Raw genomic sequence first — 14,378 nt, forward strand, 5'->3', positions numbered from 1 at the left:
ATATATATATATATATATATTATATTATATATATATATATATATATATAATATATAATATATAATAATAATAATTAAATAAATTTAAAACACATCGCTCAGAAAAGTCATGAAAACAGTGTCTGTTTTCATGGAAACAACAGAAATGTGAAGCAGCAATGTAGTTCCCCTGTTGGTCCACTCGGTGGTTCTGTAATGAAACCACACACACTACAGAGAACAACATGCTCTAAACATGAACACTGGAGAACAATGGAGTGTAAACTCAGTTCCACAGCCCTGCGGGTTCTCCATGTTCTCCCTGCTTCAGCACAGCTGATCATAATGAGACCCACTAGGACTTTCATGAGATTCAGGTGTGCTGAAGCAGGGAGAACGAGGAGAACCCGCAGGGCCGTGGAACTCCAGGGTCCGGGTCCGACACCAGATGTAGACGATGGAGTCTGTTCTCAAAAGGTTGAGTTCTCAGTGGCTCAGAGCGCCGCTGGAACCCAGATGGAACCCAGATCGTATAGCGTTTTCTCGGTGTTCCGTCTGTGGAGGAAGCCGATGAACTGGACGATGCTCACAGACCGAAAACCTTGTGTTTTGGTGAATAAATGTGTATTTGATGTCAGTTATAGAGCATTTTAAATCATTTAGGAAATGTAAATAGTTTCTGTTTGTAAAGGAATGTGTCAAACATGCTGGGTTTTCACTGAATCCAGAATGTGGGGATCCACAGGGATCTTACTGGGACCACTGTGCTTCCCGTTGTCAGGATTACCTAATTTTTTAAACTTCCAGGATTATTTTTAAACTGACACCAGAAAAAAGTGAAAATATTCCTGATCTGTTGTTGTAATTGTCCTCCTACTGCAGTTGTTTAACAGGTGGGGTTCCACAGGGATTTGATCCGGGCCCGTAGAGTTCTAATTCACAACAATCAGACTGAGGATTAAGTTTAATTGTTGTAGATTAACCTTGATGATCAGATCTTCACTTTGTTACAAACCAGAACAGACAAAATGTTCTATAAAAATACTTTATTGTGAAGGATGACTCGGCAGATACTTCACATTAAAGCGTGGGCGCCGTGGCGCCGCTAAGCGCTGCCTGCCTGGTCTGTGGGTTCTCCTGCAGCTCCCTGAGCGCCAGCTCCCGCACCTTCCAGCAGGGAGTACAGGTTGGGGGTCCGGCTCTGGCAGAACTCCTTCTCCTCCCTGGAGAGCCGCGGCTGCTGCTGTTGCACCGCCCTCTCCTGCGCCGCCTCTTCCGCCCGGCGCACCACCTCCTGCACCAGCTGGCTGCGGCCCGCCGCCGCCGTCCCTGCCGGGGGCCCCACGCCACGGTGTGGCGCCTTCCTCAGCAGCTCCAGGTCCAGAGCGTCTCCGTGACTCGACGAGCTGCGGACCGAGATCCGAACCTGGGGGTGGGTGGGGCAAAGGTCAGAGGTCAGTCTGTCTTTCACTTTTATCAGTTTTTACAAAACTCAGTCATCAGATTGTCTTATTAAAAAAGAAATCAACCTGAAAAAAAATAATCCAAAAAATAATCCAATTACTTTTGGATTAAAAAGTAATTAGATTACTTTTGGAAAATGAATCCTTTTAAACTGGGGATGCACTGATAGAACGTCCAGCGTCAGGAGCATTGTACTGAAACACGATAGAACAAAAAACTGAATATTTAAAAAAATACCGAAAATGTAAATTATGTAAAAATATGACAAAAATTGCCGTATTGGCCCGAATATAGGAGCACTCTGATTATAAGACGACCCCTATTTTTCAAAAATGATTTTGTGAAAATAAAAATATGTTGAAGACAATAAGGTTACTCATACTTTTATTGTACAATTATTCTAGGAAAACTCACAAGAGAGAAAACATTTCACGTGATTTAAGATCAAGAAATATTACTGTAGTATTAAATTAAAAAAAATAAATATAAAAAACTAAAAAAAACTATTATGTGAAAAAGTATATTCCCTTTCTTAAAATCTGAGGCATAACTGCATTACTGAAGTAAATAACTTCATAACTTTCAAATTTAACTTATTCAACTTCATGAACATTAACGATTCAGTCTAATATATCTTCTGGTACTTTGGCTCCATCTAGTGGCGCGGATGTGTAATGACAATCTAGCCCTTGATCATAGTACAACTGCATTTGGAGAATACAATTTCTGGGAAAAAAAACATCCTCCTATATTCGTGCCAATACGGTGAATGAAAATATAAAATTCATAAAAATATGAATGAATGATTAAAAAAGACAATAAATGAGTAACAAAGGGTAAAAAGTTCAGCAAACGTCGACACTTAAAAACTGTTGGACTGTCAGAAAAATTAATCTGTGTAAAAATAGAAAAATAAAATATATCTCCAAAAAAACAAAACATGAAGAAAATTGAGATCAAATCTGGAATCAGTTTAAAAAGTTTTCAGAATTTAATGAAAACATGAAAACGTCTCCTGAAGCATGGACCCTGGCTTCTCACCGTCAGGTGCTCAAACAGTCTGAATGTGGAGTCGCCGCCGCCGCCGCGTCGTGTGACGACGCGATCCGGGAAGCGCCGCACGGAGCCGGCCAGCCAATCACAGCCGCCGTCCGGGCCGCCGCCATCGCCACCTGGCCCTCCTTGTTCCGCAGGTACACGGCTCCTTTCAGCGCGTACCTGAGACGGAACGCTGTTAGCATGAGCAGTTCCACGCCGCTGTTAGCATGAGCAGGGACACTACTTCATTAAACTAAAGTTTACTGGAGGAGGAGCCTCAATAGCCCTGAACTCACCCAGAGAGCAACAAGAAACTAGTCCCACTGGGGAGTAGCATTAGCATTAGCCTGTAGCCACTGTAGCTGGGATTACTTTTAGCATTAGCATAGCGGTTAGCATCTCTTTCTGACAACAGTCTGCATGTTGGTAGAGCATCTTCCTCCTCTAACATGAGATCATAGAGCATCTTCCTCCTCTGACATCAGATTATAGAGCATCTTCCTCCCACTGACTAATGGAGTATCATCCCATTTCACTGGTAAAAAGGTTGAAGTTTCTCACTCGGGTAAACACCAGCACGCCGTTGTCTCGCAGGGCATAGATGACGGCGTCGGCGATGCAGCGCGGGTCGCTCTGAGGGTCTTTGTCCTTGAAGTACAGACACTGGAACAGGGCGGTGGACAGGTTCTGGGCGCGCTGGGCGGCCTGCGGAGGTCAGGGAGGGTTCACACGGAGGCCAGGGCCTGGGCAGGTCGCGGAGGTCAGCGGTCAGAGGTCAGGGCTCACCTTGTTCTTGCCGTTGATGTGCTGGGCCGTCTCCTCCACCTCCCTGCCGCTCGGAGTCTTGGCCTCTGGGTCGGCCTGCAGCGCGGCCACCAGGAGGCGGTGCACCACCATATCGGCGTAGCGCCGGATCGGAGAGGTGAAGTGTGTGTAGCGATCCAGAGCCAGACAGACCACACACACACACACACACACACACACACACACAACACACCACACACACAACACACACCACACACACACACACACACACACACACACGCCTCAATTCGTACTCCACACTCAAACGGTAAAGGTTGTAAGGCCTGTAAAGGTTCTGCGTTGCAGTAAGCCCCGCCCACAGCTCCTGTGTTGAAGCTATGTCACCTCCATCAGTGTACCGGGGGTGAATCAGTACCGTAGTGGTAGAACTGCTCCTCCGGCTGAGCTCCGGTGGAGAAGTACAGCGCCTGAGACATGGCCTGCGTGGCCATCATCCTCAGCAGCCGGTTCACCAGCGGGTCCTCTGGGTCCAGGGCCTGGTCCAGAGAGTCGGCCAAAGATTTGTTGGTCCTGAGGAGGAGGGGAGGGGGGAGGGGTCAGTGCTCCGCCCGTCCGGACCCCCAGGCGGCGCCGCCTCACCTGGTGTCCACGCTGAAGCCCGGGCGGTGGCGCTCTCCACCAGCGGGCCGAACAGCTCGTGGCGCGGCGGCGGGTGTCGGCGCAGCAGTGCCCGGGTGGGGAAGCTCTCCTGGATCTTGCGCGCCACCCAGTGGTTGGCATAGATCATGCACTCGGCCACGGTCTCGTGGACCTCCAGCGGCTGGGGGGAACCAGAGCCGTGATGTTCTTCTGCTCGTCCAGCTGAGCGCGCACCTGAGGGGGGATTCGAACAAGCCACGTCTGGATTGATCCACAGCAGAAAACACGGACCCCAGCAACCTGCCGAGTCACCCGGCAACCCGCTGAGTCACTCAGCAACCCACTGAGTTGCCCAACAAATGTTGAGTTAACAAATCGTTGAGTCACCCAGGAAATCATCGAGTCACCCAACAACCCGTCAAGTGCCTAACAAATAAATTGTTCAGTTGCCTAACAAATAAATTGTTAAGTCACCCAACAAGCCGCGAGTCGCCCAACAAACAAATCGTTGAATCGCCCAACAACCCAATGAGTCGCTCAACAAATTGTTGAGTTGCCCAGCAACCCACTGACTCACCGAACAACCGCTGAGTCGCCCAGCAAATAAATTCTTGCGTCACCAACAGCCCACTGTCGCCCAAAAACCCGTTAAGTCGCCCAACAACCCGTTATGTCGCCCAAGAAACCATTGAGTCGCCCAGCAAATCATTGAGTCGCCCAACAACCCAATGAGTTACGCAACAACCCCTTAAGTCGTCCAACAAGCCGTTAAGTCACCCAATAAATAAATCTTTGAGTCGCCCAACAACCCACCGAGTCGCCCAGCAAACCGCTGAGTCGCCCAACAAATTCTTGAGTCGCCCAACAACCGGTTGAGTCACATAACAAACCCGCTTCCCTTCAAAGACCTGGGCAGAGGCTGAACAGAAACAAGAAGTGTTGGTACCTCCCGCCCTCCAGCTCCAGCGCCCCCTGGCGGTCCCGCAGCGCCCTCAGGTGTCGGGCCACGTGCGTCAGCGTCTCCAGCGCCTGGATGAGCGCGGCCAGCCGGGCGTCCTTCTCTGTGGCGTCCAAGCGGGCGAGCTCGGGCACGTCGGCGGCCTCGCCGTCCAGCAGCGCCTGGGCCAGCTCGTAGTGCAGCTGGTAGGACGAGCGGATCAGCGTCCGGCCGAACCACACCGAGCGCACAGCCAGCGACTCGGCGTCCAACTCCCACAGCACGCTCATCGCATACCTGACAGAGACACACTCACTGTGGCTAATGCTCATGCTAACACCATGCTTGCGCATTCTGTCCGTATGCTCTTTTTTTTCATTCTATCTCTCACAGCGAGACTCCACCCACCTGTCGACTCCGCCAGCAGCGAGCAGAGGTCACTGCTGAGGACGGAGGGCAGCATGTCGTAGCGGCGGTCTGCCAGGTAGTACGTGGTCGCTCTGAGAGAGAGAGAAAGAGAGAGTGAGGAGGAGGAGGATGAGTCAGAACACCACGGAAAAAACATCCTGTTTTGACCAAAGGTGGATTAAGAAATCTGCAGAGTCATCTGAGCCGTGTGTGGCTGGGATGACTCGGCAGAAAACAGCAGCGGATACCATGACTCAGCAGTAATCTGCCGACTCATGGACGGCAAAGCATTAATCCGATAGATAAACCATACATGGCAGAAGCCATGTACCCTGGTGAGGCCTCCTCACAAAGGGGACAAAGAGGACAGAGCGGGACAGAGGGGAACCCCCCAGTGGCCATGCAGCCAGTTCAGTCCCTCAGAACAAAGGAACAATGGCGCCCGTTTTTCCAAACCCCAAAGCAGGAGCCTCACACGGGGCACCATTATGTTGGGGTTCATGTTTGGTAATTCGGAATAAATTACTAAAGTATGGATTACGGAGGTAATTGATTACTTTAAGTAATTTATTACATTATTAAATTGAGTAAATTGTCATTTCCTAATTAATAATAACAGACCATTAACTGTGAATCACTAACAACAATCAGTTACGATGTAATAAATTGTTTAAAGTGGAGCACAAAGTAATTAATCCAAAATCAATATTAATGAATAAATAACAGTTTATTCCGATACTAAGGTATGGATTACCGGAGTAATCCATACTTTAGTAATTTAATACGAATTACCAAGCGTAAACCCAACATGTGTCCCGATGACTCGGCGCTTCCGGGCGCTCACCTGGCACGAGCCTCCAGGTCGGTGAGGGAACCCGGGGCTACGAAATGCGTGACGTCGGCGATGAACGCCGAGCTCCAGCAGCTTCCCCCCGGCGAGGCGCCGCACCGACAGCGTGTCGTCCACGTCCTCGCACAGCCCCGCGGGTCGATGCTGAACACCAGGTGGGTCGTCCTCAGGTCCCGCCTCCGCCGCCTCAGCCGGGTCGATGCACCATGGCTTCTCCGGAGAGTTCACCGGCATCTCTCTGAGCTGAGGAGGGCGCCGCCGCCATCAGCAGGACAGACCAGACCAATCAGGAAACGGCAGAAATTTATATTTCTGTCAAACTTATTGATGACAAAATGATTTTCTCTAAAATTTTGATGTCCCTGTGCTTTGACTAGAGGCGGTTCGGCCTTCGAACGACTGTCACGACAGACTTCGCTTGCCGGCTGACCTGGGCGTCCGAGAACGGTGGGACGTGGATGCAGTTCTCGACCAGGATGGTCTGGATCTCGGTCTCCAGCTCGCCGGCCCGGCCCAGCACTCGCACACTGTGGCCGTTGGGATACAGCGAGCTGCTCTCCCACGAGTCGATGCGCACCACCACCCTGTGCTCCTGGAACACAGATGTAATGAACAGCAGCTTATGGGTGGAGTTCCACAGGGTTCTGTTCTGGAACCACAACAGTTTCAAAATGACACTAATTAGATCCATCAGTGATAACTCTTAAAACATGGTTGATCGAACGTGTTCACATTTTCAATAAGGTCTCTAAGAAAACAAAAAAATTACAGAAAAGTTCTGAAAGTGATTCATAAATCCAAGAATGTTTGTAGAAAAATGATCAGAATGAATTAAAACAATAAAAAGTTCAAACATTTTACAATAAAACATCATTATTCTTAAAGTATAGCTGATTTTCTAGGTGTTGATCTTTATTTTAATTATAAAAAATGTAACCTTTTCTATTCTAGTAGTTAATTGCTAAAGTAAATGATTGTTCAAGTTGTGTTGGATCACATTAAATGGATAATTGTAACTTTTTGTGAATTAAATTTGAACATGTAAACATAAAAGATTAAAAAAGTCACAAAAATGTAATAAAAAATTTTAAATAGTCTGATGTGAGGGCATTCAACAAGGATCTATTCTTGGATCACTGTAGTTGCAATAAATACCAATTATTTAACATATTTACAATTTTTTATTACACAATGATTTTTGTATAGAAATATTTTCTACGTAAATACTTGACAGTATGAATGATTGTTCACTTCGTGTTCGATCACTTTATGAAGCAGACTGAAACTTTTGACCTGAAATTAGAAATGTAAACATGGAAAGAAAAGAAAAACAGTATGAAATAAAAATCAAAAGTTAGGTTTTAAACACTGTCAGTTCCATTGCTGGTGTTCCACAGGGCCGTATCCTGGGACCACAGCGGTTTTGAGTTCCTCGCTGCAGGCGGGTTTTACCTGCAGGGCGTCGGCCTGCTGGGTGCTGATGCGGATCTTGGGGGCGGGGTCCCAGGGAACTGACAGGATCCGCTGGGAGGTCCTGGTCTGGGACTGGGTCCCGTCTCTGGAGGGGAATGTCACCACGTAGTCCCTCCAGTTCCTCTGCAGGATCCCCCACGCGACCTGTTGGGTACCGTCACCGTCAGCAACAGCCGCAGTACAGCCGGCAGCAACAGCCGCAGTACAGTCACAGCAACAGCTGCAGCTACAGCCGCAGTTACAGCCAGCAGCTACAGCCACAGCAGCAGCAACAGCCGCAGTACAGCACAGCAGTAGAAGCATAGACTCAGCCGCTGTGCTCCGGCATATCCTTCCGCGGAGCTCTGCCATGTGCAGGTCTGTGTGTATCAAAATGTTATTTAACGGATTGAAAAGGAAAACACATCTTTTAAAATGTTTTATAACCATTCGGATTTACTTCACGTGCTAATACGCCGTCCCTGGGCGACTGGAAGGAGTATTTTGTCCACTTTCGTCAGTCTGGCTCTGTTTCTCTTCACCTCCAGCAGCTAAGCTAACTACGATGCTAACAGGTGGGATCCAGCCGCTGAACGCACAGATAGAAATAAGGTATTTATGAGCTTATCTCACTTTGTAAATGATAGGGATAGAGCGTGGGTCCAAAATCTTCGGAGTATTCCTTTAACTAACTGATCCCAACTAGTTCACTAACTGATCTCAACTAGTTCACTAACTGAACCCAGCTAGTTCACCAACTGATCCCAACTAGTTCACTAACTAATCCCAACTAGTTCACAAACGGATCCCAACTAGTTCAGTAACTGATCTCAACTAGTTGACTAAGTGATCTCAAGTAGTTCAATAACTGATCCGAACTAGTTCATGAACTGATCTCAACTAGTTTCAAACTGGTTTTAGTGGCTCATCAATTATTCTAGAAGACTAATTTACTTGTTTTATTATGAATTTTAAACTGGGTAATGACTGGTCACTAGTTTTCAGGATCCAATGACTTTGTTCTGGTTTGTTCTTGTTTGACTGGTGTTTTAACCGTGTAGTATTTGGTTGCTTTTGGAAAAGTTTTTGGTTAGCGAGTTATTTTGGGTTACAGTTAAACTGGTTATTGACAGATTTGTGGCCAGTTTTCTGACTTCTCAACAACTACTTTACCAACCTTTTACAAGCTAGTTTTCTTTTAACCAGTTATTCTGAACACCGGTCAGTTCTTTAAATGGTTACTGGTTAGCTGTTTGTGGTTCAAAGTTAATTTATGCAAAGAGTTCAGAGTAGTTATGGACTAGTTTTTTTTTTTTTTTTTAATAGCTAGTTTGGACTGCTCACTAGCTATATTGACTATATTTAAATTACTAGTTTTGAGCTGGTTAAGACCAGTTCATGACTAATCAGCTGAGTTCAGATGTTATTTACTAGCTATGCACTCATTTTTAAAATCGACTTTGAGTACTTATGGAAACATTTTTAGACTTTCACACTTGAGGTTTTAACTTTTACTGACTATTTTTCGGTTAGTCTGGTTACTGACTAGTTTTGGGTTACTTTTATGCTGGCCAGTGACAGAGTTTTTTCTAGTTTTTTTGGTTGGGTTTCTAACCTTTCACAAGCTAGTGTTAAAGTGGTTGTTAAACCAGTTATCTGCCATTTTGTTTAACTGTTAATTAGTTGTTCTTCTACTTCTACTGTTCATAGTTACTTTGTAGTGGTTTACATCTAATTTCTAGATAGGAATCAAGACTAGTTAGTTACTGACTTATTTGACTAGTTTTAGACTATATTTGAATTGGGTTTAGCCTGCTCATTGGTTTGGACTCTGGCTTTTTAAATGGTAACTAGTGAGTTTGCAGTGGTTTATGGGTAATTTCTGGACAGGGTTGAGACTAGTTACTGACTAGTTTTGGACCATTTTCCAACTGTATTTCAACAAAGTTCACACTGGTCATTGTTTTGGTCTAGTTAAAGGACAGACTGAGAAGTTGTTTTCTGGGTTAGTGATGGTTGAACTAGTTCAGAGCTGTTTTTTGTTTAGTTTTTTTGGCCAGTTGGGTTCACACTGGTTACTGACTTTAAGCAGGTTGGTAACAGTTCTTGGTCCTCACCAGTAGCCATGGGTTTACTGTGGTCGTCCTCCGCCTTCTCGTCCCCGGGTCCCTCCGTCAGGGCCGTGCCCCTCCCCCTCCACTCGCCTGGGCAGCAGCTCCACCGCCACCACATCGCCGTGCACGCCCGGTTCCGGTGCTTCCAGCCGAACACCAGCACGCCCGAGCTCAGGTCTGAGGAGGGGAAGGACAGACTAGTTACTGACTAGTTAAGTCTTTGGTTACTCTGTCGATGTGTTTAACACAACATACCAACTAGTTTAGGACTAGATTATCAGTGTTGACTGAGCTCATATAACTCATTGACACGTTTTTGGTTGGTTTGTAGATTGGTTTTGTATTAGTCTGGACACTGGATTTAATCAGGTTACTGAGTAGTTTTTGGTTGGTTTGTGAGATCACACAAGTTAGTGACTAGTTTTTCTGAGTATCCAGATGTGTGATGGTTTAAAAGTATTTTGACTTTCATGGTAACTTGAAGGTCTTTAAAGAAGCAACCAACTATCCAACCAACCATCCAACCAACCAATCAAAGAACCAGCCAACCATCCTTCCAAACAAACAATTAAACAACCAAAGAAGCAAGCAAGCAAGCAACCAACCAATCAACCAACCCAACCAACCAACCAAACGAAACAAAGAAGCAAGCAACCAACCAATCAACCAACCAACCAACCAACCAAACGAACAAAGAAAGCAAGCAAGCAAGCAAGCAACCAACAAACCAACCAACCAACCAACCAACCATCCAACCTCACGAACAAAGAACCAACCAACCAACCAACCAACCAACCAAAGAACTAACCAACCAACCAACCAACAACAACCAACCATCCATCCAAACATACAAAGAATGAACCAATCAAAGAACCAACCATCCAACCAATCAAAGACCTAACAAACCATCCAAACAACCAACCACACAAAGAATTAACCAAACAAAGAACCAACAGCCAGCCAAACAACCAATCAAAGAACCAACCATCCAACCATCCAACCAACCAAAGAGCCAACCAACCATCCAACCAACCAACAATCCAACCAACCAATCAAAGAACCAACCGTCCATCCAAATAAGGAACCAAAGAACCATCCATCCATCCAACCATACAAAGAACCAATCATCCAACCAAACAACCATCTAACCATCCATCCATCCAAACGAAGAACCATCCAGCCAAGCAACCGAATAAGAAAAGAACCATAGTTCTGCTGGTTCCTCCACCTGCTTTCTCCTCGGAGAGTCCGTCGGTCTGGACGAAGGCTTCGTTCTGCGCTCGGTGTTTGCTCACATTCAGAGAACCCTGCGGAGAACAACCTTCACTTAAAACTCTCTAAATATCGACGATGAGAGAACACGGACATCCGGATGGACGGAACACCAGGTTGAGGTTGGTGGAGTGTTTTTAGAAAAGTTGCGTCCTCCCGTTTCCATGGAGACGGTGTCGCTGTCGGGTTAAGAGACTAAAACAGTTCAGTGTTTTGCTTGAAAAGCTTCAGTGGTCCATCTGGATCGGCGGTTCTGGGGTTCTGGGGTGAGGTACCTGGACGTAGCGTCCGGACTTGATGCCGGCCTCCAGGACCTCGGCCGGCAGGTGCTCGCAGTACTCCCTCTGCGAGTCGTCGGCCTCCTTCTCCTGCTGCGCCTGGACGATGGAGGCGTAGAGCTCCTGAGCCGCCGGCAGCTCTGGCCAGAAGCTCTGCAGGTAGTCCTGGAGGAGGGGGGACCGCTGATCAGGGACTGGAAGGACTAACCCAGGACCAGAACCAGGAGCAGGAGACTCTTTCTTGATTCTGTTTTCAACACCCTAAAACCAGCCGGAGTGTTTCATCGAATCCACGACTTCCTGAACAATTCTTCCTGAAAATATTTACTGGTTTATTCAGACCTAATCAGGAGAAAAACCTGTCTGGACCTGGTCTGAGCTGGACCTGAGGGGGGACGGCACGAGGACCTGGTCTGAGGGGGACCTGAGGGGGGACGGCATGAGGACCTGGTCTGAGGGGGACCTGAGGGGGCAAGGCTTGAGTACCTGGTCTGTGGTGGACATAAGCTGGACATGAGGGGGTCAGCTTGAGGACCTGGTCTGAGACAGTCTGAGGAGGACCTGAGGAGGACCTGAACTGGACCTGGGGGGATCTGAGGGGACCTGATCTGAGGTGTCTGAGGTGGTCTGAGGTTGACCTGGGGGGGACCTAAGCTGGACCTGAAGTTGGACCTGAGCTGGACCTGGTGGGACCTTGGTTGACGGCGGCCTCCTACCTTCACTGTGATGACGAAGACGCCGGAGTTCCGGCTGCCGTACGAGCCACGGCGTCTTCGTCCTCGGTGATCATCACGATGCTGATCTGCCCCACCAGGTGGTTGTAGTACCACACTGCAGCCGAGTACACACTCCTGCACACACACACACACACACACACACACACACACACACACACAAACACACACACACACACACACACACCACACACACAACACTCAGGGTTATGGCGGCCCCGGTTCGGCGGGGTTCCGGGGCACCGTTCGGGCTCACCTGGTCTGCCAGTCCTCCAGACTCTCGCCCTTCTCTCTGCTGCAGAACGAAAACTCCTGGAAGTCGTTCGCAAACAAACACAGTCGTGTCGGGGGTCTTTCAGGAGGGCCCGCAGGCGGTTGTAGTACCTACACACACAACACACACACACACACACACACACACACCTGAAGAGGCTGAAAGTCCAGACTGACTCTCCAGACTCGGTTTAGACCGAATCAAGACTGATCTGGGGATTTGGTTTAAAGTGGACGGAGACTTCAGGTTTAGATCTTGTCGATCTGGTTTGGTAGTACTGGATCGGTTCCTTGCAGGTCTCACACTGGAAGTGGACTCGTCTCTAGACTGGACTGGAACCAACCTGGTCTCCTGCCGGGGCTCAGACCAGCACCGACTGAAGACCAGACTGGTCTCTGGACTGGATTCAAACAGGAAAGATTTCATTATTGTAGTGTTGTGGACCGGGTTCAGACTAGAACCGGGTTTGAGTCTTGAGACTTGAACCAAACCGGATTAGAACTATAGGAACTGTTCTGGTTCAGACCTGGTCTAGACCGTTAGTGGATCTGATTTTGGACGAGGTGTAGATGGGTTCTGGAATGGGTTCGGGCTGGTGCTAGGACCTGGTTCAGACCTGGTGTGACATCACACGGTGTGGGCGGTTGTCGTGGGGACCGCCCGGAGGGAAAGGGGCGTGTCCTACCTGCGGCCTTTGCTCTGCAGCGCCTGGCAGGCGGTCTGCGTGAAGACCACCCCCTGCAGCTCCCGGAACTCCAGAACCTCCAGGAAGTCCAGGACCACGCCGGCGTCCGGGACCACGTAGTGGGTCAGGTCTGCTGGGAGGAGCTTCCCATCTGGGGCCCGGGGGGCGGAGTCAGTGATGTCACCGAGAAACCAGGAAGACAAAACGCCGTGTTTACCGACTGAGTCCTGAAGGTTCTCACCTGCCTGTCTGTTTGTTTCTACAGGTTGTTTACAGGTGTGTAGTTTGTAGTTTACTGTTGCAGTTGTTGTTTATGTTTTTGTGTATTTTTAGCTCAGTCTGCTGTTTGTATGAATGTGTGTAGTTTGTTGACTCGCTGTGGTCTTGTTTACTTGTTGTGTGTTGCTGTTGTGTTTCTGGTGGCTGTGTGGATGACTGTCGTTGTTGCCTGTGTTGTGTATTTGTTGTTACAGGTTTGTGTGTGGTTTGTCTCCTGTTAATTAATGTTGTTGTTGTTGTGTGTATTTGTGTTGTGGTGTTGTTTGTCTATTTGTTGTCCTGACACAGTCGGCTGTTTGTTGACTTTTTGTCTTGCTGTGGTGTAAATTTACTTTATTGTATTTTTGAGTGAATGTGTGTAGTTTGTTCCGCGTGTCTGTAGTTGTGTGTATTTCTGTGGTTGTTGTTGTTTTGCTGTTTATGACTACAGTGTATTTGTTGTGTACATGCTGAGTTGTACAGCTGTTCTCTGGGAATTTAGTTGTGGTTCATCATCTGTTGTTTATAGTTGTGTATTTGTTGTCAGTGATGCTGCATGTCCATTTTGTTGTTGTTGTTTGTTGTTGTTTACCGTTCTCGCAGCCCTCGTCCTGACACAGGCGGCTGTAGCAGGGCACGCGTCCCTCAGGTAGTGTTCACGGACCACTCGGACTTTGCGGCCTCGGCTGCTCCGCAGGTGGAGGACCTTCTCCGTCTTGATCATCTCGCGACCCCGTCGAGCTCCGCGCGCTCCCGGTAACCGTCCGCTTTCCTCCTGCACGCGGCGAACCGACCCTCCCGTCAACAATCCCGGTAGAAACTCCAACGGCACGCACGGAGATCACAGCTGATGACGTCATGACGTCAACTAGGAGGCGTTCAAGTCCGTCGGAGCGCGGAGCTCCCAAGTCTGTGACGCTCGATGATTATTTTAAGCTTTAAAAACCACTAAAACAAACAAAAAACGCAAAAGTTTGATCACGTCCAGAAGCAGACTCATTTATTATGGTTATTATATACAGTTATGATAGTGTATTAACTATACACATTACATCATGGACGGTAATTTAGTTGCATGTGGTCAATATGTATGCATTAACATTAATTAAATGTTAAAAAAAAACAAAGACACCAGCTGTGTTCAACTGCAAACTGTTTATTAAATCACAATAATATGCTATGGTATGAATGTTGTTACACTGAAGTAATACATTAGAAGTAGAAACAAATAT

General features: G+C 47.6%; 1 protein-coding gene across 1 annotated transcript; it reads right to left on the reverse strand.

Moving 5' to 3' along the window:
* Positions 1–1,035: 1,035 nt before the first annotated feature.
* dis3l (DIS3 like exosome 3'-5' exoribonuclease) lies at positions 1,036–13,964 on the reverse strand. The gene is given in 28 exon segments (XM_030107599.1): positions 1,036–1,404; positions 2,484–2,660; positions 3,042–3,185; positions 3,267–3,433; positions 3,661–3,815; positions 3,885–4,118; positions 4,831–5,118; positions 5,230–5,245; positions 5,248–5,321; positions 6,074–6,133; positions 6,135–6,205; positions 6,208–6,265; positions 6,267–6,322; positions 6,510–6,671; positions 7,532–7,688; positions 7,690–7,696; positions 9,649–9,734; positions 9,736–9,775; positions 9,778–9,822; positions 10,874–10,952; positions 11,193–11,360; positions 11,912–11,958; positions 11,961–12,046; positions 12,186–12,264; positions 12,267–12,313; positions 12,889–13,039; positions 13,739–13,786; positions 13,789–13,964. Coding segments are annotated over 28 exon segments (3,105 nt in total). The 5' UTR covers positions 13,871–13,964; the 3' UTR covers positions 1,036–1,083.
* Positions 13,965–14,378: the final 414 nt, after the last annotated feature.

This window comes from Salarias fasciatus, chromosome 1 (genome assembly GCF_902148845.1).
Source record: "Salarias fasciatus chromosome 1, fSalaFa1.1, whole genome shotgun sequence".
NCBI classification, from domain to species: Eukaryota; Metazoa; Chordata; class Actinopteri; order Blenniiformes; family Blenniidae; genus Salarias; species Salarias fasciatus.